Below are 27762 nucleotides of genomic sequence, written 5' to 3'. Positions count from 1 at the left end.
ATTAATAAACTTTAATCTAATACTTCAGTATAAGCTATAAAAGTGAATATCCTTTTGCTTTTATAAAAACATCACTACAATAAACTATCATTTATATATAAAACACACAACAATTTCTTAATATTAGTGTACACGTTTTTCTTAGTATCTCATAGGTAATTTTTTTTTCTTAATTTGAGTCAGGATCCAAACAAGACCCATGCATTCCTTTTGGTTGAATTGTCTCAAGTCTCATTTAATTGATATGTCTTCTCTTTTACTTTTTCTCTTTTTTGGGGGTGATACATGTGACAAATTCATCCATTCATATAATTTGTAAAGATCAAATCAGTGTAATTGGCGTATCTATCACCTTAAATATTTGTCTTTTCTTTATGTTGGAAATATTCTAATTACTTTTCATCATTTTTCTTTTCTTCTCTCTCCCTTTCTTCCTCTCTCTCCTCTTCATTTTTTTTTTTTTTTTTTTTTTTTTTGCCATTTGTTTGTTAAAGAAGCCCGGTCATTTGCCCAATAGCACTTTTTCTCAGTTTGTGTTTTGCTGGTTGCAATCCCATAATATTATTTAAACAAGTTCCTTTTTTCCATGGATTTTCTATAAAACAAGTATTTAGTTAGAAAGACTTGAATGGATTCAGTTTTAACATTTGGGGCATGGATACTTTGTAGGTGGTATTGTACACTTCCATCAGGAGACCTACAAGATTTGGCTGCTGGTTTTTGTCAATTATTTAACCAGTAGGTATATCATGAAACATCCATACAAAATTGTGGCTCCCTATTTCTTTTATTCTTTCTTCATTTATTGCAAGAATTATTCTCACATTAATGAAGTAGTAACTCAAAGACACAGTTCCTACAAGAAAAGCAACCTTATTTCCTTTGAGTAGGGAATGGTATTTAGAGAATCTGTAAGGAGTGCTTATTGCTTACAGGTTGGTAATTAATTTCTAGGCCTTTTCAGTGAACAGATGTGGGAAATATTTATCTATTTTTAAAGGCAGAGTTTATTATGAGTTTATACTAATATTTTAAATTCAAATTTAGGTTTGGAGAATTGTTACTTAAGTTTTTAATTTTATAGTTGTGTCTCTTTTCTCTAATGTTGCAAATCTTTGTCCCTAATGACATTAACATAATTATCATTTGCTTTTGGAAGCGCAGCCTAGAGCTTGCATCTCCAGCTCTTCTGATGTCCTCTTTTAAATTCCTCTGTCTGTAAACCATTTCAGGTGGGTTCTGTTATCTGCAACGGAATCCTGACAGTGTAAGCTTTGCGGGCAGAAGTGAAGGGGCTTTTCATTGTTTGTGCAGTACCCATGCAGCCACTCACAGTTAAACAAACTGATGCAAGTGAGTCTCCAGTGAGAGAATTGTTGTAGATGTATTAAGCAGAGATCCAGTTCACCCAGTCTTTTTCATCTCTGTGCAAATCCCAATTCACCAAAATGTGTGCTTCTGTTTTTCAAAAACAGTCATTCTCTCTCTTTATCCCCCTTCGCTAATGCAGACCCTAGGGAATGTATTAGGCCAGGCCCACAGCAAATAATCCAGGGTCTTGTCTTAACTGTGGATCCTGGTCATTTTAGTGAAGTCTTTCACGCCATTCCATCCCAACATCAGAGCAGATGAATGAGTGTTCCTGGGAGTGAATGCATATGCATGAGGAGAATTGGAAAGCTGGAATGAGTTGATCATTCCAGGGGCCACAAGGACTGCACTGGGCCTGGGACTTTGCATAAGGGACAAATCACATGAGTAGGACATTCTCGTAACTTTTCATTCTCGTAACTTTTCATTCTCGTGGCTTTTCATTCTCGCAACTTTCTTCGTCCTTAGAGCTGATCTCTCCAGCTGAGTTATCTGGGTGTTGTGTCTTCACCTCAGAGTAGACAACTGAGACCTCCTGGAAACGAAGAAAGAAGTGGAAACCAAGAGGGAGTGTGAGGCTGCAGGTAATGGTGGAGATAAAACTGTGGGGAAATGAAACTCACCTTATCCTCTAGAAGTGTCCTGGAGGTATTAGCTGTGGAGAGAAAGATAATCACTGGACTATGGGCACAAGGATGCACTTAGAACTCAGTCTGTTAGCTGATTCCCTAGAGTCTGGGAGCCACTGGGCCCTGTCCATTGATTGTCATGTTTTCTCCACCTCTTCCCCTAACATGTCTTACAATACATTTGACTTTCTGTTCTACCATTTCTTAACCCAGCCCTCTGCAAGTTCTTTTCAAGCTCCATTGATCTGTAAAGTCCTCCATCAATACCACACTAAGAAACCTCACATCCTTCCTGTACCAGATATTGAGAGATTATTTTTTTTCTTAGTTTTAGTTCTTGCTTCTCTTAACTTACAATACTGTCATCTCACCACCCCTGATTGTTTGGCAAGTTCCCATTACAGTGCTCCATATGTATGCCCTGTGAGAAAAACTCTCTCCTACATTAACAAGTTCTAGTTCTTGATTTTTATTGCCATAGTTTCCTAGAGTTGGAGCCAGAGTGAGAGGTAAGTTTAGCAGATACGATTTGGTGGATCATGCATATTAGGAATTAAGAGTCTCAGAGTAAAAGGTAGAATTATCAGAGCAGCACAGCAATTTTATGGAGAGAGAGAGCCTGAAAAAAAGATACACTCTGGGGCACTTGAGGTTTCTCTCTGTTTCTTTTTCTTTCTTTTTTTTTTTTGAGACAGAGTCTCGCTCTGTTGCCCAGGCTGGAGTGCAGTGGCCGGATCTCAGCTCACTGCAAGCTCCGCCTCCCGGGTTCACGCCATTCTCCTGCCTCAGCCTCCCGAGTAGCTGGGACTACAGGTGCCTGCCACCTCGCCCGGCTAGTTTTTTGTATTTTTTTTTTTTTTAGTAGAGACGGGGTTTCAGCATGTTAGCCAGGATGGTCTGGATCTCCTGACCTTGTGATCCGCCTGTCTCGGCCTCCCAAAGTGCTGGGATTACAGACTTGAGCCACCGCGCCCGGCCGCTTTCTCTCTGTTTCTTACTGTATTGTTACCATATTCTTACCCCACCTTTAGGGATTGCAGATATTTTTCATAATATGATGGAAGCTATGTACTCTCCCCAGAATAATGGTCATATGCATAAAACTTTGCATATGATTTCAGGGGCTTCATGTAAACCTTGAGGAACAGCTAAAGAAACCGTTCTACAAATCATTAATACTTCAAGTGTCTGAAATGTAACTAGTCCATCAACAGAATACTTGGCTTAAATGGTGTTTTCATAAATATGTCAAGGAAAGAGTATGAAGAAAAGCAAAATGATAAAGATAGCTCTATAAGATAAGATGTACTCAATCCACCCAAGAAAGGTAGTGGCCTTTCTAATGCTCCCATTCAAAGGGGATCCTGATTAATGGAGGTGGCTCAGGGAACAAAGTGAAAGACAAAGCAAGTGATCAGGTGATATACGTTGGTCAAATATAGTAATAGGCTGTGCATGCAGAAAATATAGCAAGACAGAAGACTTAGTCTTAGCTTTGTCCTTTACTGACTTTGTGACCTTGGGAAAGTCCTTCTCTGAGTCTTATGTGTAATACTTCATTTTCATAGAACACCTTCAGCATCAGGTTACAACTGAAATTCCTAGATTTTAACCTCCCAAGTGAGGTGCCATGGGTAGATTTATACAAGAAATAGAGAGAATTGTTTGTTTCCTTGACTGTAAGAACCCAGGTTAATCAACCAAAGCAAGGAAGTGTGGGGAGGAAAAAAATAAAAAGATTTGTTGAAGAGATGTCTTTAGAAAGATTGATCAGTTTACGTCCAATGTGTCTCTGCTTTGGTTTTCTGAGGTGGGAGTAGCAGGTGGAGACCGCTATTTTATAGCCCCCAGCCTGGTGAAGGAGATCTCAGAAATTCCTCTTGAGCCGGGCGCGGTGGCTCACGCCTGTAATCCCAGCACTTTGGGAGGCCGAGGCGGGCGGATCACGAGGTCAGGAGATCGAGACCACGGTGAAACCCCGTCTCTACTAAAAATACAAAAAATTAGCCGGGCGCGGTGGCGGGCGCCTGTAGTCCCAGCTACTCAGGAGGCTGAGGCAGGAGAATGGCGTAAACCCAGGAGGCGGAGCTTGCAGTGAGCCGAGATCGCGCCACTGCACTCCAGCCTGGGCGACAGAGCGAGACTCCGTCTCAAAAAACAAAAACAAAAACAAAAACAAAAAAAAAAAAGAAATTCCTCTTGAACTTCTGAAGTGATTTTGAAGTGATTTCCCTGATGCTGGGATATAGAGCTCTCACCTCAGAAAGCCAAAGTGGACCACAGGTTGCAGTTACCTACAGTGATATTTTTCTAACAACAGATCTCAATTCATTAGTGGGTCTTAAAATGGAGTCTGAATAGGATTAAAGAAGCGAAGTAGAACTTCAAGGAACAATTCAGCTTATTCTGGCCAAAATGGACTAACAGGGACTGGATTTGTCTTCCCATTTTAAACAATGAGAAAAAAGGACAAAACAGTGCTTTTCAGATATTGCACCAGTTTACCACTAAACTGTGCATGGACTTGGGAGTTCAGACAGAGCCTGACTTCTGGCCTGAAGCCTTGCTGACTTGAAGTGACGGAGACCAACAGTTCTGTTTTACTAAAGCAGCTAGAATTTGTGGGACAGTACCAAAGAGACAGGAGGAAAACAGATCGAAAGCTCCAGAAGTCTGCAGAGGGCTCTCCTCGAGTCTTTGGCTGAATACTGATAGGCATATTTGTAAGATGAAAGTATCTCAGGCCAGGGTAAGAACCACGGGAGAAGAACAGGCAGAATAATCCCAGAAGCTGATGCAGACCTTGTAATTAACGGACCATCTGATGTAGAATCCCCAGAAATGCATTGCTTTACTATCAGGCTAGATTAACCCTACTCTAAAGGTTGCTTGAGACTCACCCTAACAAAGCTTAAAAGCAAGCCTCAAAAGGATCCAACTCATTCCAAATAACTTACCTTTCTCCAATATAAAATTTAAAATCTGACAGTAATTAGAGGAATAAAATACTGTAAAAATCACATTTTCTAGCACTTAATTAAAAATGCCTTGCATATATATATATATATGTATATATATATATATATTCTCAGCACAATGCTTACCACATAGTAGACGTTTTACAAACATTTATTCATTCAGACCTAAGGGAGACCTTAATACATACACTATAATGATCACAATATCAGAAGGATGCTTAATTTCCATCCTGATCATCAGCAAAAGTATACTGTGTATATTTCAGTACCTATTTTCCCTCCTTAGAATCTAAGCTCCCCACTGCAGGGATTTTTGTCTGCCTTGTTTACTGGTTGACTTCCCATACTTACAATAGTACCTAGCACATAGGAGGTGCTCAGTAAATGTTTGTTGAATGAATGAATATAGTTTGCAGCCAGAATCTCTTCCCAGGGACGTACCTTCCCCTTCTTCTCCCAGCCGAATAGTCTGGATCTCCGAGTACATCAAATCTCCCTCTTTGGGGTGTACTGGAAAGAAAAGACATTTTCAAGGCTGTTCCTGTTAGTATTAAAGTGCTACAGATACCTCTTCCTAAGCATCATTTCCACTCTTCTTGGACACACAACGGAACAATTATCTGGGAATATCTGGATTTGGGACACTTTGGGGAGTTCAGGGGCATTTCCCATGGCTGAAAGCGCATTATCTTTCCATGGCTGAGGCCAGGAACAGCTTCCTAGAGGGGAATCCTCACCATCGACACATAGCGACTGAAGCTCCACCTGGGCAGGGTAGATGGAATGGGAGGAGTCTCCTGGGCCTGGAGTGGGAGGAAGCCTGCGAGACACAGAAACCATAATAATCCCTGTCACATTATAACATGCAGGAGAGTGAGATACTCAGGGAGAGCGGCAGAGGAGAAAGAGGATTTGGAGAAAGTCAGCAGCCAACAGGGAACAGGAAAGCCTGAATGGTTTAATCAGAGTTTCAATACGTCTATGTAGAGTGAGATTGTTCTTTTGAAAGAAATCCTGGGGCTGTAGGATGGACAGGCTGCCTGGAAACAAGGTTAGGGAGTCTCTGACATCATAGTAACAATCATCGTCTCATAGTTAGAATGACTACTCTTGATTGGTTAAAAAATACTGGCTTTCCAGCCTGGGCAACATAGTGAGACCTTGTCTCTATACAGAATAAAATAAAGTTGACCAGGCATGGTGGCATGTGCCTGTAGTCCTAGATACTTGGGAGGCTGAGGTGGGAGGATTGCTTGAGCCTGGCAGGTTGAGATTGCAGTAAACTGAGATGATGCCATTGCACTCCAGCCTCGGTGACAGAGCCAGATCCTGTCTCAAATGTATACATACTGGCTTCTTCATCATCAGGAAGTAGTGATTAAATGTCTTTATTTTACTGTTGGCCTGGTTCAGTGGCTCACACCTGTAATCCCAGCACTTTGGGAGGCTGAGGTGGGCGGATCACTTGAGGCCAGGAGTTTGAGACCAGCCCAGCCAACATGGTGAAACCCAGTCTCTACCAAAAATACAAAACTTAGCTAGATGTGGTGGCTCACGCCTGCAATCCCAGCTACTTGGGAAGCTGAGGCATAAGACTCACTTGAACCTGGGAAGCGGAGGTTGTCGTGAGCTAAGATTGTGCCACTGCACTCCAATCTGGGTGAAAATAAATAAATAAAATAAATAAAATGTCTTTACATTGTAATGTCTGTACAATTCAAGAAGGAATTAGACATAATCCACACTCCTATTCCTAACCTAAGACTGAGACACTGACATAGAAAGAGGAAGATGACAGTATTTTCCAAATGGAAGTTAAGGACATAACATTTAATGAGTATATATGCATGTATGGTGCAAAAAGGAGATTATTAGAAACATAGAGTTCCCTGGAAAACCTAGAACATTTGTAGAAAATCTAGACTCTAGTCATTGTATGCATAGTTATAGTAACACATTGTCTAACTTAATTATGGTACAAGAAATATTCTTTGCCAACCCAGAAAATTTATAACCTTTGGTATTATCCATTTAGATGAGTAGGTTAAGGTCAAATAAGAAATCTATCATTTTGTAGGTATTGCAAACTATTAGCTGACAAGCAAAGTTCTAGGAAGGTTCATTTTTGACCAGTTCAAGGAGTGTGAAAATGGAAGTATCTAGCTACAGGGCCAAAGAGATATAACTTGACCTAATTTCATAACCCCACAGTTTTGCATATTGTGTGCTTGGGAAACTAAAAAGGAACTGGCAGAAGCTGAGGTCTCACCTGGTTTCGTCTCCCGAGAAACCAACTCCTGCAAAATAAAGCAAAGATGCATTTTTGTCAGCAGAGGGAGCCCTTTCTCAATGACTTCACATAACAGGCGCTATCTAAGAGATGTCATCAAGAAAGTCAATTCAAACACCTGCCCGGTCCTGGGTTTTCATGAAAATGAGGTGAAAAAAAGATTGAACAAAGCATATAACTTGTTGAGACCAGGATTGCATACTCCTGAGTTAAATATGCAATTGTTTGAGAATTTCTGAAGACTCAAGTCTGTGTTGAAATCCCTCAGGAAACATTACATATAACCAAAGTGTCACTTGGAGAGTAGTGAGCTGTGGGTGAACTTCGAGGAACATCTGTGGTCATGCCCAGAGGAGCATCGGGCTCTGACTCAGGCTCACTAAGGAGAATCGGTCAGAGGTCCAAAGCTCCCTACCTCCAGCTCAATGCAGGACACATAGAAGGTGCTGTCAGGAATCTGGAAAGTTGAATTGAATTAAGAGACAGAGTTGAAGGATGTGGGTAATTGTTCTAGAGCTGAAAAAGGTTCTGCTCCTGTCTTCTACACCAGGTTTCTTGGCATCTAAAGCCAGCCTGAGGTGGGCTGAAGCAAGAAGGCTTTGGAAGTACGCAGCCAACAATGCCTGGGACAGACCATGTCCAAGAGGCAGGGGAGGCTGACCTGAGGAGAGAGGGGCTGCTGGAGCACTAGATGGCAGGCTCAAACTCAGACCCAGAAAAGCTCCTGAGGGGACAGAAGGATAAAATTAGCCAGCTCTTATTCTCAGTCATTTCTGCAGAGCCCTTTAGTTCCTTTTGAATCTCCATTTATGGTGCATTTAGGTTGAAGTATCTAACTGGCCAGTCTGTATGAACCAAAGAAACTGCCTAAGTAAACTGTTCAGATACAGTTTTTGGAACTTTACATTAAAAATTTCACTTTTCCTCCCCTTCCCTGAGACTTAGCCAATCAGACTAGATATGAGCAGCTCTCATTCATGGCCTCTATTTGCAAAACTACCCCTTAAGGAAGGGACAGACGTGAGTGTATGTGAACGCTGGGAGGGGAGACTTGGGAGTGGTGGCCTGGTGGCCACTGAGGCTGGCTGCACGCTGAGTTCAGGGGAAGGGACAGGGCAGGAACTGTGGCAAAGAAAAGAGCACAAACCTGACTTCCTCCGGCGCCAGCAGTGAAACAGCAGGCCCAAGGCCAGGAGAAGAGCAATGAGCAGCCCCCCAGTGGCTCCCGCGGCGACAAGGCCATCTCTGTTGCCTGAGATCTCTAAGGGGAAAGGACCTGTGTGAATCTCAGTGGAGAGGTTCAGGGCTTGGGATTGCCTTTTCCTCAGCTTGGTTGGGTACTGAGCCCTGGAAGAGAGAAGAATCTAAAGGACTAGGACTCATAAAGACATCTTGGGCCAGGTTTTGGCCAGAAAAGCTCACACTGGGTGGGCCAGGGCCTGAGTAGAAGAGGAAACAGCTCCCTCTACCTTCAGTAAATCATTTTAGAAACTAACAATTTAGGGGAAATCCTAATGTTGTATTCTGGTAACCTGGCTTCCTGCAAATTGCCCCCAGACACCTGGAGAGATACTGTGGGACCATGGCTTGGCAGCACCTAACTTAGGAACAGCAAACTGCATGAGAGAGAATGAAAATTGCACCAGTGATTAGGGCGCCAATTGAACCAACAGTAACTCTGAGATTGCTCTGCATTGGGACACCGTGATGAAATGGCATCAGCCTCCTTCCTCACAGAAGCCTGTGCCTGTGTGGTCTGAAGGGCAGGAGAGAAAAAAACGGATGGTAAAAGTACACACAATCCATGCATTATTAGGGGATTTTGATATTTCCATGGGGTCCATTCTCCTATCCTTTCATCCACAGAAAAGGAGGTTTCATTCAATTTACTCGTTTATACAGCAAGTATTTACTGAGGCTACCCTGTGCCGGGCACTGACCTAACCCTTGAAGATACAACAGTGAACAAGGCATTAAAGTCCCTGCTCTTGAATTGATAACCCAGGGAGGGGAGACAAGCAATAAACAAATAAATAAATTTATACCATGCCCTGTGGTGATGAGCTAAAGAGCAAAAAGCATGAGAGAGGGAGAGAGAGTGGAGAGTGAGGGGTGGTACTTTCCCATACGTATTCTTGGTCCCCAGGTAAACTAAATTCAGACCTCAGACACAGGTACCACAGAATTGACAGAGAACATGCAGGTAGTAGAACAACAGCAACACTGACCGTGATTTCCATTTATTTTCATCTATGATTTCGGGCACAGAGGAGCCATTGGCCAGGAGTGGCTGGTGACATTTCTGATATTATCCTTCCCTCCCTGACAATACCAACATACCTGCGCTTTGACCTTTGAGTGGTTCCACTGATAGACAGTATTCAGTGGACAGCCAGCCCAGCTTCCCAGCCACAACAGCTGAAAGAGTAGGGTGGACAGCAGGAGAGAAATCTAAGGACAGAGAGGCTTGGCCACTACATCCTGTATTGAATCTTTCCCTGTCGCCTGCTGGGGCATCTGCCTGTGCAAAATTAGAATCAGCCATGCCCAGGTCTAGGATTCTAGACTCAATGGGCAGAAAGCAAGTTACTCTACCTTCCTGGTAACTCTATTTCCTAAAAGAAATGGCTACTTTGGGGAAAGTAATTGAAATTTGTCTCAGTTAGAAAGGCACAGATTTTAAATCCAAGTTGTTGGGTTAGAATCCCAGCTCCTCAACTTACTCACTGTGTGAGCAGGGAAAATTATTTAATCTCCCTTTGCCTCAGTTTTCAACTACTTACTGTTGTAAATGAGTTAGTACATGTAAAGTGCTTTGGACAGTGCCTGACACTTAAGTGTTATGTCTAGGGAAGTACTAGTTCTTATTTTGTGGTCCTGACACCATGCCCTAGACTCTCAGGAACTTCAGGCTGGTCTCTGATTAGCTTAGAGAACACCTCCATAGGTTAAGCCTGCTCCCATACAGCCCTACCCCAGACAACCTCAGTCCATGCTATGGATTGATTTGTACTCTTTTCCCCCAAATTCATACGCTGAAGCTCTAACCCCAGTGTGATGGTATTTGGAGATAGGGCCTTTGAGAGGTAATTGGCTTTAGATGAAATCATGAGGGTGGGGCCCCAAAGATAGGATTAGTGCCTTCTAAGAAGAAACACCAGAAAGGTTGTCCTGCTTTCTCTCTCTGCCACGTGAAGATACAGCAAGCAAGTAGCCTTCTGTAAGCCAGAAAGAGAGCCCTCATAAGAATCCACATTATATTAGTGCACTAATCCCAGACTTCCAGCCTCCAGAACTATGAGGAAATAGATTTCTGTTGTTTAAGCCCCCCAGTCCCTGGTATTCGGTTATGGCAGTTCAAGTTGCCTGAGACAGCCCACCTTAGCCCAGCACATGAGGCTACTGCAGAGTTTCTCTCTTTGTTATATATTCTCCTATTTCTAAGCACAGGGGATTTTGCACAAAGTCTATGATTAAAAAATATTTAGGAGGGAATCCCTATTCCATCAAATATCACTGGATCCTTGATGTCCATTTAATCTTTGAGATCATCTGTTTCCTTAACAGATGTTGACACCTGCTTTCCAGGGCTGTCATGAGAATAAAGTGAAATGATACATGTGAAGTGGCCAGTTCACTGCCTGGATCGGGAGAAGCTGATCCATTCTAAAGACCCTAACCCCCAAAAGGGAGAGGAATAATTTATACTTACCAACAGATTCACTGTTATCTCCTCAGAGATTATAATCTTTTAGCTTCCTGAGGCAAACTTTTCAGAATAACAGCCTTCCTGCAGAAGAAACACCCTCTACCATCAGCGTTACTCTGGATTTCAGGGCATTCAGGAGTCTTTAGAGGGAGCCCTTGGCAGTTTGCAATTTTGCTAATCCCTTCTTTCTCTTCCCTAATCTGATTCTTGAAATGCCATTGAGCCCTGGAATTCAAGACCAGACTGGGCAACATAGTGAGAACCTTTCTCTATGAAAAATAAATTAAAAAATATAGCTGGCCACGGTGGCACATGCCTGTGGTCCCAGCTACTTAAGAGGCTGAGGTGGGAGGATCACTTGAACCCAGAAGGTCAAGGCTGCAGTGAGCCAAGATCATGCCACTGAACTCCACTCTGGACAATGGAGAGAGATCCCGTCTTAAAAAAAAAAAGTCATTGAAATGACATTAGCTCAGTCTCAGTCCTTCTCTGCTGGGAATTACACCCAGTGTTATTCCCAGACTGAGATGCAGACTGTTGTGGTACTTAGTTCTGGGGAAACACCTCAGTCTCTTAACCTGGTGGGGCCTGCTTGATCACAAGACTTGCCAGCAACTGGGCTATTAGCATAGCAACCCCCTTGCTGGAGCCTCTGACTAAACTGTTCAGGTTTATGGCTCTGACCATCAGAGCTGACTTTGTATAAACAGTGCAGCTGTTTTGGGGGAGCAGTCTCCAAAATTTAGAAGTTGGAAATATTAAAAGGATCCAGAAAGAAAACTTCAAAAAGTATCTGGTGAATAGATAGAATACTAACAGGTTATGTCCCAGAAATTGAGCAGGAAAATGTTTCAAGAAGGAGGGAGGGATCAACTCTATCAAAAGCTGGAGGTAGGTCAAATCAAATGGGAACAATTTTCCACTGGCCTTAGATATATGGAGATCATTAGGAATTTTGGTGGATTGAAGCAAGCCTGGTGGTGATGGGTTGAAGAAAAAATAACGGAAGTAAGGAGAGTGAATTGAGGAGTTTTACTATATAGAAAAAAGGGAAATCTAGCTTTCCAGTAACTTAATAAAAGCTTCTTTCTTTCTTTCTTTCTTTTCCTTCCTTCTTTCCTTCCTTCCTTCCTTCCTTCCTTCCTTCCTTCCTTCCTTCCTTCCTTCCTTCCTTCATTCCTTCCTTCTTGCCCTCCCTCCCTCCCTTCCCTCCCCTCTTTCTTTCTTTCTTTCTTTCTTTCTTTCTTTCTTTCTTTCTTTCTTTCTTTCTTTCTTTCTTTCTTTCTTTCTTCTTTCTTTCTTTTTCTTTCTTTCTTTTTTCTTTTTTTTTTGTCAGGGATGCAACCAAACCTGAGATTGAGGAGGAATTGAACCCCCGTAAAGACCATTTCCTTAGTGCCAAGGTAGCTGAGCGAGAACATAGCTTGGCCCAGTGTGGCTTCTTAGGGATGGAGGAAGAGACCTATATGAGCTAAACCTGTGAGATCCCAAAGTAAGGCTTCTCTCCTCAATGGACAAAAGTGGGCTCTGTATCTGCTCTCCATGCTTCTTGTGAGTTTCCTGACCCACATACGATTTGGCTGCCGAGATCCCTCAGGATTCTATTATAGTAATGAAGGAAAGGAATGCCTCGTGCTTTCGGTTCTGTGCGGCTGCTGGTCTGATGTGTGTGGATGATTTACTGAAAGGAGAGGTTAGGGTGACAGCGCTGTGCCCCACCCAGAAGCACTGCTAATGAGGGAAGGCTCCTCTTGGAGATAAACACACAATGGTTCCAAATACAGACAAAAAAAAATCACCTCCAAAAAGCAAAGTGGCTCCCAGCCAGCATTACCTCACTACAGGACCTTACTCTGACCCGATTGAGTTATTAACATTCTAATGGAAGAAATCGTTTATCACAGTGGAGCATGGCAAAATGGAAACAGAAAAAGCAGAATCACAGGGTAATGTTAATTACTTTACCCACCCTTAATTTGAGGAAGTTTGCTGAGAATAAATAAGGTCAATAGAGATGAAAACTCACCTCTCACAGTGATATTCAGCAGCGCGCTCTGGACGGGGCCGTAGCTGTTGTCCGCTGTACAGTAGTATCCCCCTGCATGGCTCTCTCTGATGGCAGGGAGCTCCAGCTCCGCTCTGGGGGAACGCTGAGTTTTCCTCCCCAGACTCTCCTGCATGTCCTCTCGGTGCCAGGAGAACGTGGTGTACCCTGTGCCTTCAGCCACGGAGCAGACAAGGACCAGCGTCTCGCCTTCAACCGCCTGGCCCCCTGTGGGCTGTGTCTCCAGGAGCACCCCAGACACAGGGATCCCTATGTAAAAATGAGACCACAGGTCGGGGCCAGTTGTGAAGGAGGGCAGGGCTGGGTAGCTGGGGTGTTGGGCAGAGTCACTTCTTATGTGACTTCAAGATATCCTCTTCAGCAGGCACTAACATTGTGACCAACAGACCACGAATTTAGGGCTGAAAATATCACTAAATGTGATAAGCTTTCCATCCTGATATATGAGGCCCCAGGAAAGAAAAAAGAAGCATTTGGGTTTAGTCTGACATCCTGGCTGGAGGTCCGAGTTGTTTTGAGGGAGAGGTAATAGCAGTAGTGGCCATCATGGCAGTAGGCTGGACCACATCTATTTTTAAAAGTCATAGTTTGGTACCTAAGTGATGTTTATTGGACCTATCTATCTCTCCTTCTCTTCTGCTGTACACATCATAGGCACTCACATTGTTCATTGCTACTGATGGATGCTTGTCTTCTAAATAGTTTTCTTTGAGATCTAGCCATTCTAGAATCTGCCAACTCCCTAGCAGGGCACCTTATTTTCTTGTTTTGTTTTCCATAGCTCTCAAACATAACTCCATGAGTCAGCTGTGATTCTGAAGTCATAGAATTTCAAAGGAAGACTGAGGTTTTAGGAAAATGGAGGTAGAAAAGAAGTCATGTATTTCTCTTATTATTGTACTTCACTTCTTGGCCTAAGCCCGGTTCCTCTGTTGGGATGATAAAACCGGTCTCTGCTACATAGTCCCCATGCCTGCAGAGCCTGAGGGGCCCAGAAAGGCAGGGAAGACGCCTGGCTCTCCAACACTCACGCTGCACGTGGATCTGTAGCGAGAGACTGCGCTTTTGGATGTTCCCCATCACTGTTTCAGCACCACACCAATAGGATCCTGAGTTTTCTCTCCAGATGGCTGGGAGCTGGAGTTCCCGGGAAGGGCTCCAGTCTGACAGGGTGACCCTGTCATCTCTGAAGAAGATGAAGTGAAGTAGGGTATCCGACCGCTCTGGAGGAAGCTGTGTTTCACAGCTCAGGTTTACAGAATTCCCCTCTGTAGGCTGAGAGTCTGTAGCTTTCAGCTGTGGATGTGGAAATAGTTCTAGAGAGAAGAGGTAAATCAAGTTCTGAGCATGAGAGTATTTAGCACTCTGGGAGAGACAGGTTTGGGTGCTCAGTCCCAGGAAACTTCAGACACACAGCAAGACAAACTTATCAAACCCTCTATCAAAATTTTCTTCCACAGGTTTATTCAGGTACAATCATCCCACTTTCTCTGCCTCTTAGAGGACTTGTGCCTCTCATCTATCCAGGGTTTCAATAGTAACCCATAAATTCCTTCCTTACATGCTCGGTTTCCTATCCCTGACATTACTAAGCAAATCTATATGAACTGAAAGACTCACCTTGAATTTTAATCATTTTGAAATTTGATCTAAATACATCATTGTTGTCTCCATATCCAAAGCATTGATAATTGCCATTGTTATTTGAACTTGCATTTGGGATAAGAAGATCCCAGCTTTTATTAAAATTGGAAAGAATTTTTCCATTCCAAGTATATTTCACAGCAGTCAATTTCTCTTTCCTCCTTCTGTGGCATCTCAGAACCAACGTGTCACCTTCAAACACAGAATACGGGACCTGCAGGATTAAGGAGTCTGGAAAAGACACAGAGAGGAGATCGTCATTCAAAGCATTCCTGCTACTTCCTTCTTTTGTGTCTCTTGAATTACAAAGGCTTTATTGTTTTCTTCTTTCTTCCACAAGAGGTAGTCTCTTGATCCAAGCTCACAAAACTCCTAAATCAGTGTAACATGCTTCAGATACAATTCCTAAATTTCCTAAATAAATCCCAGAGGCAACTATTTTATCATTCAAGGTCAGATTCCAAAGATAAGGAGTCTAATATGGAGAATAAAAGCTGAGAGGAAGGGTGATCAAAATCCCTGACCTAATAGAGTATGTCAGAACTTAAAACCAACCTGCTCACCGAGTCCCAGAGCAGGACTATGAAAGAAGGGGCACTTGGAGAACTATGTGAGGAACTCTTCCCGGGCATTGGAGCATGATTTGTAGCAGGATTCTTGTCAGAGACACAGACACAGTCTAGGTTCAAGGGACAGTGGATGTGGTCCTCTATGGAAATTCCATGCTGTTCAGATTCTAATGATTCTAATTTGAGGTTAGCTATATCTCTTCTTTCTTAGATGACTGTGTTGAATGCCTACGCCTGTAGACCATGCCCTTGCAAGTGACCAAAATCATTATCAATCAGGTAAAACTGGACAGGAGGAGCTGTGGGAGCTTGATGCCAATCAGAGGGAAAACTAGCAATGAAGAAGGGACACATAACAACGGGTGGGGATAAAAAGCATCAGTTCGGAGATTTCCCACCTCTGAGCTCCTCTGATGGCACTTTTGTCCTCAGCACAGTTATGTGTGTGTAACTTCTCCCTTATGAGGCTATAAAGCCCTGCAGGGCAGGATCTGAGACAGCTTCATTTTTGTACTCCCTAAAAGTAACTCATTTTCTTGACCGTGTAAGTGTGTGGGGATGTCGATTAATATTAACCATTTAAACTCAAGTTTCAATCATAGTTTGAAAAACACTTGTAGCCATTGGAGGGAAAATGTGAAACTAAAGGAGATGGGATCGAGGGTTAGAGAGCAACGAAAGACCCCAGTTCGTGGAACCTCCAGGGAGCTAAGACAAATGGAAACTCTTTATAAAGTTTCAACTAATTCACCTTCTTTCTCACCTGAAGAAAAGAGCAAGCGCACAGGGTTACTTTGCGGGGAGCCCTGGGCCTGGCATCTGTACAGTCCAGATTCCCGAACCTCGAGGGTGTTTCCTGGGGTTACGGTCAACTTTTCTCTCCAATAGTGCTGATACCATGTTGTTTTCTCTGTTGCATAGAATTGAAATCCATTGCAAGTCAGAGTCACTCTCTCTCCTTTGAAGAATGTGGTCCATGGAGGATGGACGGAAATCACAGGTTTGTGTGCAGCTGCTGAGGAGGAAAGAGTAGTAGGTCTGAGGTAGAGGTGCCTGCAGTCCCAGCTGCAGTGGCTTGTGTAGGTTACACTGGAGGACATGGCTTGGGAGTTCCCTAAGAGGCCCCTGGATGACTTCTGTTTCCCCAGGTTGCAGGTGAGCTGTGCTCACCTTCTCCAGGGTGCAGTGGCTGCTCAGCAGTCTATAGCAGCAGATTGGCCTTTCAGAGGGAGGGCAGCCCTGGCAGGATCCACTCAGCAGTGATAGATGATGCGAGGCTCACAAACCCTCTCACTTGTTTCAGTGAACCAAGTCCTCAGGTAGATAGTTGGAAATCGCGTTTCTCCTGGACTCTCACCTGAGATCTTGGTGTTACAGGGACCTCTCTAAGATGAGTTCTTGTGTGTGAAGGGTACCAGAAAATGCCATCTCCAGGTTTGTCTCTTTGGCATATGGATTATTTTGAGCCAAAGGCCATTGAGAATCACCAGAAATAGGAAAAGTTCTAAAAGCAAGGCACAAGTTTTCCTTTATAAGTGAAAAGTTTTCCCTTATAAGGGAAATTTCCTTTTGTAAATGTGTCTCCCTCTCCCACACTAGGAAGAGGAAGACTCTTAACAACTTTCATCGATAGAGAAGGCATTGACTTAAATATGCATAAAAACCCTTGTATGGTAAACAAGGTAAGTTTTTCCTAGTCAACCTGCCACAGCCTGCCTCTCCCACCCAGAAGCCCAAAACTCCTTTTCCTTTGTTTAGTCCAAGATGATATACAGGTTGAGTATACCTTATTCAAAACACTTTGGAACAGAAGGGTTTTGGAGTTTGAGTTTTTTTCAGATTTTGGAACATATACATAAACCAAAAATGTGAAATATGAAATGCTCCAATGAGCATTTCTTTTGATCATCATGTCAGTGCTTAAAAACTTTCAGATTTTGGATTTCAGATATTTGGATGAAGGATATTCAACCTGTGTAAATCTCAATCATCTGGCTGCCTCCTTCAGCCATTGTTTTCTTTGTAAATTCCCCTGTCTATGTACATAATTAAAAATTTTTTTTCACTTGTTAGTCTTTTTTTTTTTTTTTCAAGAAAGAGTCTCACTCTGTCACCCAGGCTGGAGTACAGTGGCGAGATCTCGGCTCACTGCAACCTCTGCCTCCCAGGTTCGAGCGATTCTCCTGCCTCAGCCTCCTGAATAGCTGGGACTACAGGCGAGTGCCACCATACCCAGTTAATTTTTTGTATTTTTAGTAGAGACAGAGTTTCACCTTCTTAGCCAGGATGGTCTCAATCTCCTGACCTCGTGATCCACCTGCCTCAGCCTCCCAAAGTGCTGGAATTGCAGGTGTGAGCCACCGCACCTGGCCTAGTCTATCTTTTATCAAGTTAATTTATGGGCCCCAGAAAATTAACCTGTAGGATCAAGAGAAAAATTTTTCCTTGCCCTCTTAATTTGCTGAAAAATCAACTGATGAAAGGCAGAGTCATAGGAGAAATGGTCTACAAATTTATTTACATGTGCAGGGCAGAATTACAGAGTGATTCCCCAAATATACCAATAAGGCCCAGACACTTACACAGCCATTTTTGGAGGGGAGTGGGGAGAGGGGGAATGTAGGTAACTCTTTTGAAGAGCAATAAATAATGACCATGGTGAATTAATGGATAAATGGTTCTATTTGGAAGACGAATGAGCCTGAAGCATAGATATTTTCTTGTGATGGGGTCTGTTCAGGTGTGGTTACACCTGTCAGTCTTCTTTTCTATAGTAGAGAGGAGGGAAGAACAGTTGTGCTTACTGGTGGGTCGATTGGTCTTTAGGTGGATAGGGTGAAGTTTCTTCTGCTGATCTTTAAAGGCCTTTAATTCAAAATACTAGTTATACCAAGTGGCCATATTTTGGGGTGAAATATTTTGGCTTTCTTCAAACCTAAGAGAGATGGAAATTTTTTCCCTCCCCTACAGGTAGCATGAGCATGTGGTGGGATGGGGTTATAGATGGAGTGAATATAGAAATCAGGAGGTCAATTAGACTGTTATGGAAAGTGGTTTAATTTATGTTTTTACTGTCAAGAAATATGTATGGGAGAGGTGAGCAGGCTCTGTCTGTCATAAGAAATATATCTAGATAGCTGCAGAGAGTAAGAGTGCAGGGAGCTAGGTGGTCCTAACTTCCCAGACCTCAAAGCACTCTCTTGTGACAGTAAAATACTAACCCTACATGAAATTAGGCCCTAAACTCTTTGAAGCATTGGTGGATAGAAACTGAAGAATTTGAGGATAATACAAATAAAAAATAAGAGGCTTAATTCTCTCTGACAAAAGGAAGAGGCTTCTCTTCCTCTTTCAGAATTTCTTTCTCTGTCCTTTGCAAATGCATGTAAATGTTTATATTGGTTAAATAACCAAAACAGCATGGTGCTGGTACCAAAACAGATATATAGACCAATGGAATGGAACAGAGGCCTCAGAAATAACACCACACGTCTACAGCCATCTGATCTTTGACAAACCTGACAGAACCATGAAATGGGGAAAGGATTCCCTATTTAATAAATGGTGCCAGGAAAACTGGCTAGCCGTATGTAGAAAGTCGAAACTGGATCTCTTCCTTACACCTTATACAAAAATTAACTCAAGATGGATTAAAGACTTAAATGTAAGACCTAAAAACCATAAAAACCCTAGAAGAAAACCTAGGTAATACCATTCAGGACATAGGCATGGGAAAGGACTTCATGACTAAAACACCAAAAGCAATGGCAGCAAAAGCCAAAATAGACAAATGGGATCTAATTAAACTAAAGAGCTTTTGCACAGCAAAAGAAACTATCATCAGAGTGAACAGGCAACCTACAGAATGGGAGAAAATTTTTGCAATCTACTCATCTGACAAAGGGCTAATATCCAGAACCTACAAAGAACTTAAACAAATTTACAAGAAAAAAAAAAAAAACCATCAAAAAGTGGGCAAAGGACATGAACAGACACTTCTCAAAAGAAGACATTTATGCAGCCAACAGACACATGAAAAAAGGCTCATCATCACTGTCATTAGAGAAATGCAAATCAAAACCACAATGAGATACCATCTCATGCCAGTTAGAATGGCTACCATTAAAAAGTCAGGAAACAACAGATGCTGGAGAGGATGTGGAGAAATAGGAACACTTTTACACTGTTGGTGGGACTGTAAACTAGTTCAACCATTGTGGAAGACAGTGTGGCGATTCCTCAAGGATCTAGAACTAGAAATACCATTTGACCCAGTGATCCCATTACTGGGTATATACCCAGAGGATTATAAATCATGCTACTATAAAGCCACATGCACACATATGTTTATTGTGGCACTGTTCACAATAGCAAAGACTTAGAACCAACCAAAATGTTCATCAATAATAGACTGGATTAAGAAAATGTGGCACGTATACACCATGGAATACTCTGTAGCCATAAAAAAGGATGGGTTCATGTCCTTTGCAGGCACATGGATGAAGCTGGAAACCATCATTCTCAGCAAATTATCACAAGGACAGAAAACCAAACACGGCATATTCTCACTCATAGGTGGGAATTGAACAATGAGAACACACAGACACGGGGCAGGGAACATCACACACTGGGGCCTGTCAGGGGTGGGAGGGCTGGGGGAGGGATAGCATTAGGAGAAATACCTAACATAAATGACAAGTTGATGAGTGCAGCAAACCAACATGGCGCATGTATACCTGTGTAACCAACCTGCACGTTGTGCACATGTTCCCTAGAACTTAAAGTATAATAATAATAATAATAATAATAATATAATAAATAAGCCTATTGCCTGGCTCACAACCCAGGGAAGTCCTGGGAACCACCTTTTTGAATACAAACATCTAGGGAGAGAGTTCCTCTGTCTCTCTCAGTTCCTGTGGGAGAGTAAGGACCTAACTTTGGTGGCCTCAGCTTTCTCCAATGTGCAAAACCACCTGCTGTTGTAAAGACAGAAGTTTGTTTCCCTTCAGTTACTGAAGACGACGGGGTGGAATTCCTTTCTGTCTTTGCAGCTTCTTAGTGGATTGTCTGTGATGTTCATCATATTCTGGCTTATTGCTTATTCACTAATACAAATGTTTCCTTTCTCTACTACCCTTGTGGAGAGGATTTCTGAGTTGGGAGGAGATTTTGTTTTTAATTATGTATCTTCTAAGAAGAAACTGTTTCCGAGGCTCTTTTTAATCTGAATGTTTGTTTTCTGAGTTTTGTAGTTCTGACTTCGTGCTGGCTAACAACAAAAGTAACTACAACACAAATTATTCACTATTAGAAACATTCACTCAAACGTCCTTACCAATATAATACTACTATCTAGCCTTCTCCAAGATCAGTGCTTTGGTAGGCTAATCTTTAGTGGGTGTACAAACGAAAATTGATTGCTATTTTAGATTCTGCTGAAGACGCAGTAATTTATAAACTTGGTAATAGTTATGTGAAACCACTGCTCTGATCAGTCATAAAATCACTGAAGAGTATGGCCCAGCAAGACCTATTAATGATTATGAAGGAGAAATCAATAATAGGGAAAACACTTGTTTGGCTCTCAAAAGTCAGTCCCAATGCTCTTCTCTCTAACCTGTTGCCCACTAATGTGTTTGAAAAAATGAAGTACTAACTTTCCCACCTACATGATCCAGGTCTGAATAAAGGGATGTCAGAGAAATAATGCTAGGGATGGACTAGGGAATAAGGATTCTGGGGAAGTGCTTTTCCTTTATTTGAAAGAAAAGATGTACACTGGGTGCTCTTTGACAGCTTCGCTTTCCTTCTCCACTTGCCTCCTTACTTCTCCCCACTTTCTGCCTTGAACAAAGTCATGAAGCCTGGAGCTGTTGCAGCTACCACATTTTGAAAAGTCAATATTAGATTCATGCTTTGTCCTACAGATTGCCTATGGTAATGTCACTTCTGTGAAGTAGAAAATAAAATGCATCATTTTTGTTTGTATTGATTTTCAAAAATAAAATCTCAATTTTGGGGATTGCTATTTACTATAAAATTTTTAATAGAAAAAATTCTAATTATATTCTTCTTGGAACCTTTTTACTCAGATGAGGACTGTCTACCTTTAAGGATTTATAGGCAATTGATTTTTTAAAGCTTAAAATTGTAAACATTCTTGCCTTTGTCCAGAAGAACTTCCCAAATAGATCTTTTAGTTACATCTAAATGAGAAGAAAATGCCCTTTCTCTGTTTGGGGGGAAAAAAGAAAACTGTAAAATAACCCAACTTCATGTTTTACAGGAAGAAGCTAAATGTTCTGTTTGGTAAGGTGAAACATCTGTGTGTCTCTGCAGAATTTATTTTATTTTATTTTTCAGATGGAGTCTTGCTCTTGCCCAGGCTGGACTGCACTGGCCTGATCTCAGCTCATTGCAGCCTCCACCTCCAGGGCTCAAGCGATTCTCCTGCCTCAGCCTGTAATCACGTGCCACCACGACTGGCTAATTTTTTGTATTTTTAGTAGAGATGAGGTTTCACCATGTTGCCCAGGCTGGTCTTGAACTCCTGACCTCAAGTGATCCACCCACCTCAGCCTCCCAAAGTGCTGGGATTACAGGCATGAGCCACTGTGCCCAGCCTCTGCAGACACTTTTTAAAAAGAAAATTCTGTATTTAAAGGTTTAGACAGAATACCCTATGTCATCAGTGGGAATGGGGCTGTGTTTCTGCTGAAGAGAATAGAAAACCCTACCGGCTCTGTTCCTGGGAAGCACCTGGATGCGGGGCAATTGAGACTTAGGCAATACGTCTTCTACTGGAGGGAAGGAGAATTTATTTCCTTTGATATGTGCAACTAGACTCTTCTTTGTTCTGAGGAAGCTGCCCCTGCTATGTGCAGGTGGCCCTATGGCCAAGAAGGGACATAACTTTTCAGGGCCTTTGTGTGTTTGAGACTGAGTTGATGGGCTCTGAGATGAACTACATCCTTGGCTGTAGTTAATTCAAGACACTTTTTGTATTTCATTTCCCCATCCAAGAACCATTAGCAAAGTCTGCCAAGTTATAATCTTGTCTCAGGAAGGGTGTGTGGGAAACAGTCTGTGTCCATGGCACCAAGGAGGGGAAGAACAGCAGAGTTAGGAGCGGCAAGAGACAGTGCACCTCAAGGGGGCCAAGACCCTTGCTGGCTCCAGCAGCTCCTAGGGTGCTCTAGAGGAATGGCCCAAACACCTGTGAGGCGGCTCCCTATGGAGGATGGGACTTTTTGTTGACCAGTAGGGTAGATGCAGACTCAGGGTCATCATAATTTGAGCTATTCACAGAGAAGCGTGTCTCTATGGGATGCGGAAGGTGGGGATAAATTTGTTACACATGGTTAGTGGAAAAGCTGCTGGAGCCCCAGCCTCCCCCTGTGAAGTATTGGCTTCTTTCTACCCTTTTCCTCTTGGGATGCTATGCATTCCATCAGGCTTGGCTAGAATCCCACATCAGGCAGGGTGGCAGCTCCTCCTCCTGTGGACTCTGTGACACATATCCCAGGCCCTGCCATGTTTATCCAGCACAATGGCAGTTTTGGTTTAAGAGAGTGACCCCCAAATAGCCTGATTCTTAGAGTCAGGGTCACCACACCAGCTGATGTTTCCACATCCCTGCAGCCCTCAGGAAAAGAATGAAACGGACAATGGGGACTCTTGTAAGTATTTGAGATAAGATATAGTTATTAGGAAATCTAGAGATATAAAGGAGCAAAGAAAATAAGGACTTACCAGATTGTCCACAGACTGGAGCTGAAAGAGAGTAAAGAGCCAGCCATCAGCATAGGCAAGGAGTCCCAAACTATTCACCCTGAGAGCCCACACACTCGTATGCTACTTCCAACCAAGAGGAAGAGAAATGCGTTCCGTTTCACCCATCCCGGGGAAGTGAGGAAACACAGTGGCTGGACGCTCAGGCTGTGGGCTCAGATGGTCTGGTTTGAATTTTAGCTGTATGACCCAGGGCAAACCACATGAACTTTCAAGTCTCAGTTTTCTCATTTGAAAAATGAGGCTCACAAAATCGACCTCATAGTAGTACTGTAATGAGTTAGATCTGTAAGGTTTCAATTAATGGCTGCTGTCATTAATTTTTTAGTATGGGGCTGCTGCTGCTCCCTCTTCTCTTGACTCAGAACACTTATTATCATAGCTAATTTGGAACTCAAAATGAGACAGACAGTAGGGGGTAGTAGTTAAAAGCCTAGTTTCCAAAGTTAGATTATGGGTTTGAATCCTGTACTAGCTGCATAAACCTTAGGGATAAGACCAACATCTTTGTGCCTTCATTTCCTCATTTGTAAATGGGAGTTATAAAAGTTCCACCAGATCAAATATTAGAGAATTGGATAAATTTATACATGGCGTAACCTTAGAAACGTGGGATGTGGTCAGGGCTCAGCAAAAATTAATTGACATCCTCACACATTATCCTATAACTATTTGCGTAATATTTTTCTCCTATTGTCGAGTCAGATGTTCTTGCATATGTACATTGAGGTTCTATTGAGAATGTCACCTCTTGAGGGCAGAATCTCTGTCCTGCAGGTCTCCATATCCTCTGTGGTACCCAGCAGTGTGGTATGCCAAGTATACCCATCCATTCACTCCTTAGTTCTCATCATATGTCAATCACACTAACAGGTCTTCCCTTAGTTGGGGTCTGGGGATCAGGTGGGAACTAGACAAATATGCTTAATAAATATTTAATGTACAACAGACTGACTGTTCTTTAATTCCCTAGCTTGAGCTACTAGGAAACCAGTGCCTCATTTGTACAAACACTGACAAGTGGTACAAAAGCAGGAAGAAAAAAATCAAAGGGAAACCATCTTATCTCTTCTCTTCTCATGCTCTTTGCAAACATCAGAGCAGGTTTGATCTTAGAATACAGAGAAGGAAATAACTATTCCCAGCAGATGATCCTTTCTACCTGAGTTCACAATCAGGACTTGGTCCTTCACAAAGGACTCAGTCCATCTTCTCCTCTGGGTCCTCATGCTCTGTGACTTAGGGACTGAACCTAGCCATAGGTTTCTTTTTACATAAACAAAATAAGTCCATTTGGGGATAAAATGATTTTCCATAGGCAATTAATAGCAAAAGTAGATGAGAAATACATCTTTGGAAATCAATCATTATCATTTTTCCCCTTCTACCAGTAAATCATTATCTTTCCTTTTTGTTCATTTTCTGCTGTTCTAAAATGGGAGTAAAAATCCATGATTGCAGCAGCCCAGAAAAGAGGGCTTTTGCTCATGGTGAGGCTCAGCTTTGCAGCAAGCAGAGGCCTCCTCTCAATCACTTACCAAAGAGCAGCAAGGACGCCCACAGCAGCATGGAAGCCTGCTCCAGGGTTAGAGAAGTAGTTCTTAGTAGACAAGCCAGGTCAGCCCAGATTGCCAAAGCAGCACTTGCCTACACCAGCACCAGCAGCGAGCTCAGTAAGCTTCTTCTCTACATAAAGCTGATTGAGATAATGAAGTGAAAGGGGGAAGTAGAGGACTCTTTCTGAAAACACCAAACAACAATGTGGCCCAGTGTGAGAGAATCCAAACCATAAAAATCAAAATTTAATAGAACTAAGTACTGCTGTGACATCCTGGCGTAAATCACTTCTCAAGGCTAAAGCTACTCTATTTTCAGGACTCTCTAGCCTCTATCTTTCAAGGAAATCACAACCTATTCTCTCTGCTACCAGAGATGAGGTAAGATTGCAGGCATATTGAAATCCACATAATATAAGGATGTCCCTGAATCTCACCAGAGATGAAGAATTTCTCATTCAACATGGAAAAGGCTTCCTTTGACCCCTGATGCTTCTACTGGAACACCGCCAGCAGGCCGTCTGTATATCTGATGAAACATCTCAATCACAAGGCAACTCTCACCTTGTCTGATATATATGAAAGTATCCTGACTCATCAGTCTGGGAGAAGCCACAGCTTTTGATCTGAGTAGAAGGCAAGCTGAGGAGTAAATTATAGCCCCATCATGCTCTTCCTAGATAATAGACCATAACATTTTTACTTAATGTCCTAGAATCCGAAATTTGCTACAGGAATGTCTTGGCAAATATATATTGATTGAAATACATATGCCTGGTATCTGGTGGCAGAGAGAATAAGTTGTGATTTCCTTGAAAGACAAGAGGCTACAGAGTTCTGAAAATATGATGGCTTTAGCCTTGACATCAGGATGTCAGAGTGGGTACTTAAATAATTCTATTAAATTTTGAATTTTGTCATCTGGATTCTTTCACACTGGGCAACATGCCGTTTGGTGTTTTAAGAAACACCTAATGCTCTCCCTATCCATAACAAACCTGAACACTCTGCTCATGTATCGCAGAACTTAAAAAAAAAGTTAAGAAAAAAAACAGGGAAAAATTCATAATGACTTTTTTGGTACATATAACCTTTTGGTATGTATAACTCTTTAAAACTTTTTTATGCTGTTATCTTGTGTATATAGATATAAAAAAATGTTAATGGCAAAAAAAAGAAGCACCGTGGTGCTTCAGGTATAGTGCCAGGTGCTGGAAGTACAGTGTTAATCAAGACTTGGAAAGCTTTCATTCTAGTGGGGAAGACAACAAGTCAACAGGAAATTACATACAAGTGAAAAGTGTTCTGAGAGTCCACTAGGAGAGAAATCTGACCCTGTTCTGGGGATGCACGAGAGGCTTCCCTGAGGAAGTAACATCCAAGCTGAAAGAATATCATTCCAGGACTGAGAGATTAGCATGGACTAAGATGGAAGGCAGTTATCGTGACCATCATCATCATCCTCAAGATATCTGTGAATAGATAATAGACATAGGATGGATTAAGAGTGGTCTGTATTTTTCTAATATAATGTTTTTCTATATATTTGTAATAGTTTATTTTATAACTAGGGTTTGTATCGAACATCAACTGTATTTTAGACAATGTCCATGGCCTTAGAAGAATAAAAAGGTGAATAAAGTGAATCTCTCTTAAAGACTTAGAAAAAGTCAATGTGGTAAGGACCAGAGTAGACACAGGCACAAGGAACCATAGAGACACAAGCTGTCAAGGCGGCAAACGGGTCCTTTGTCTCCTTGCCTTGTGACCTTGCTGTCATCTTTCAGTTGCCTTCACTTGTCCCAGGAGGAGAAAGGGTGTAAAATGGCAGTCAAGAACCTGATCTGTAGAATCCCACACATTTGGATCAAACCTTGACTTCACCTCTTGCTATTTGGGTGACTCTGGTCAGGTACTTAGCCTCTTTCACACTGGTAAAAAGGAGATAAAAATAATGTCCAGCTGAAGTGGATGCTGATATTGATGTTTGCATGAATACATTAATGACATAGAACTCTGGGGTCAGTCCCTGTGCTGAGAACTATTCTGTAATACTCGAAGTAACAAGTGTAATGAACTGGAAAGCACTTTATAATTGACATAATATTCTACCATCATTTTTGTATTCCTTATAACACAGGAAAATAGTGTTTTGCATAAGTTTAGAACTCCAATATTTATTGATTGACTAAGGATTGAGGGGAAGTTGAAATCATATTGCCTGTTTTCTTGTTTCTACCATAAGTTTTGTTGAATGAATAAATTTCAATTAGCAAAATAACATTTCACATTTATGACATTATACAAGATGTCCAAACACAAAAATCATATTTATTTACAACTACTGTGTAAATGTTTAAGTTTACATCAGTCAAGTACTATTTTTGTTGTTGTGTTTAAGTCACGGACAGAAATGTTTTAGATATTGGTTCCAGAAGTATGGTTTTACTTTGAAACATCAGCCAGGGAGTACATATACCATGATTTATTAAGCAAGTGCTTGACTAACCCGGAACTTTTAGATTTTATGTTAACAAAGGACAAAAATAATTGTTTTCAGTGAGAATGTAAGAAACCGAAAATTTGAAACTTTTCTAACTTTTTTTGAAAAACATTTAAACCATTACAGTTTAAAAAATAAAATTTCATTTTGGGGTAATTCTAGATTTATATACAATAGTAAGGATAATACAAAGAGTTCCCATGTAGGAAGCCCTCACGTGTTTCAATTTCCCCTACAGTTATCATTTCACATCATGGTGGTACATTTGTCAAAACTAAGAAACAAAGATTGCTGCATTGCTATTAATTACATGCTTATCCAGCTTTTTTCAGTTTTTCCATTGATACCTTTTTCCTCTTCTAGTATCCCCTCTAAGATACTACATTACATTTAGTTATCTTTGCTCCGTCTCTTCTGGTCTATGAGTTTCTCAGTGTTTCCTGGTTTTTCATGATCTTGACAGTTTTGAGGAGTACTGGTTAGGTAGTTTGTAGTGTCTTTCATTCTGGGTTTGTCTGATGTTTTGCTCATGATTAAATTGGGGTTATGAGTTTTCACAAAGAATACCACAGTGGTAGAGTATCCTTCTCATCACATTGGGGGTATGGAATCTCAACATGACTTATCACTGGTAATGTAAATTATGATCGCTTG

At 41.9% G+C, this 27762-nt stretch overlaps 1 protein-coding gene across 2 annotated transcripts; it reads right to left on the bottom strand.

Annotated features, from left to right (window-relative positions):
• Positions 1-437: 437 nt before the first annotated feature.
• FCRL4 (Fc receptor like 4) lies at positions 438-24810 on the bottom strand. Of its 2 annotated transcripts, none has more exons than XM_015110332.3 (12): positions 24588-24810; positions 23011-23031; positions 16019-16270; positions 14663-14917; positions 14074-14358; positions 13004-13291; positions 8416-8529; positions 7248-7275; positions 5716-5798; positions 5420-5488; positions 1995-2026; positions 438-1906 (listed from the first exon to the last, which is right to left on the bottom strand). In XM_015110332.3, exons 1-12 carry the CDS (start codon positions 24616-24618, stop codon positions 1796-1798), a joined length of 1569 nt encoding a protein of 522 aa, XP_014965818.3. In that variant the 5' UTR covers positions 24619-24810; the 3' UTR covers positions 438-1795. The 2 variants fall into 2 exon arrangements, with proteins under 2 accessions (XP_014965818.3, XP_077843214.1); XM_077987088.1 differs by having other exon boundaries at positions 16019-16267; positions 24588-24740.
• Positions 24811-27762: the final 2952 nt, after the last annotated feature.

This window comes from Macaca mulatta, chromosome 1 (assembly GCF_049350105.2).
Source record: "Macaca mulatta isolate MMU2019108-1 chromosome 1, T2T-MMU8v2.0, whole genome shotgun sequence".
Classification (NCBI taxonomy): domain Eukaryota; kingdom Metazoa; phylum Chordata; class Mammalia; order Primates; family Cercopithecidae; genus Macaca; species Macaca mulatta.
Note: the sequence above shows the minus strand (reverse complement) of the source record. Positions and strands in the feature narration are given on the sequence as shown.

What these genes read in the sequence shown, in the direction of transcription:
- FCRL4 (XM_015110332.3), bottom strand. Translation starts at nt 24,618, where the DNA reads ATGCTGCTGTGGGCGTCCTTGCTGCTCTTTG. An exon ending in TCCAGTCTGTGGACAATCTG is followed by an intron (nt 16,271 to 23,010) that starts GTAAGTCCTTAT and finishes TTTCCTCCTCAG; the next exon opens with CAGCTGCACACAAACCTGTG. An exon ending in TCAGTCGCTATGTGTCGATG is followed by an intron (nt 5,489 to 5,715) that starts GTGAGGATTCCC and finishes TTTTCTTTCCAG; the next exon opens with TACACCCCAAAGAGGGAGAT.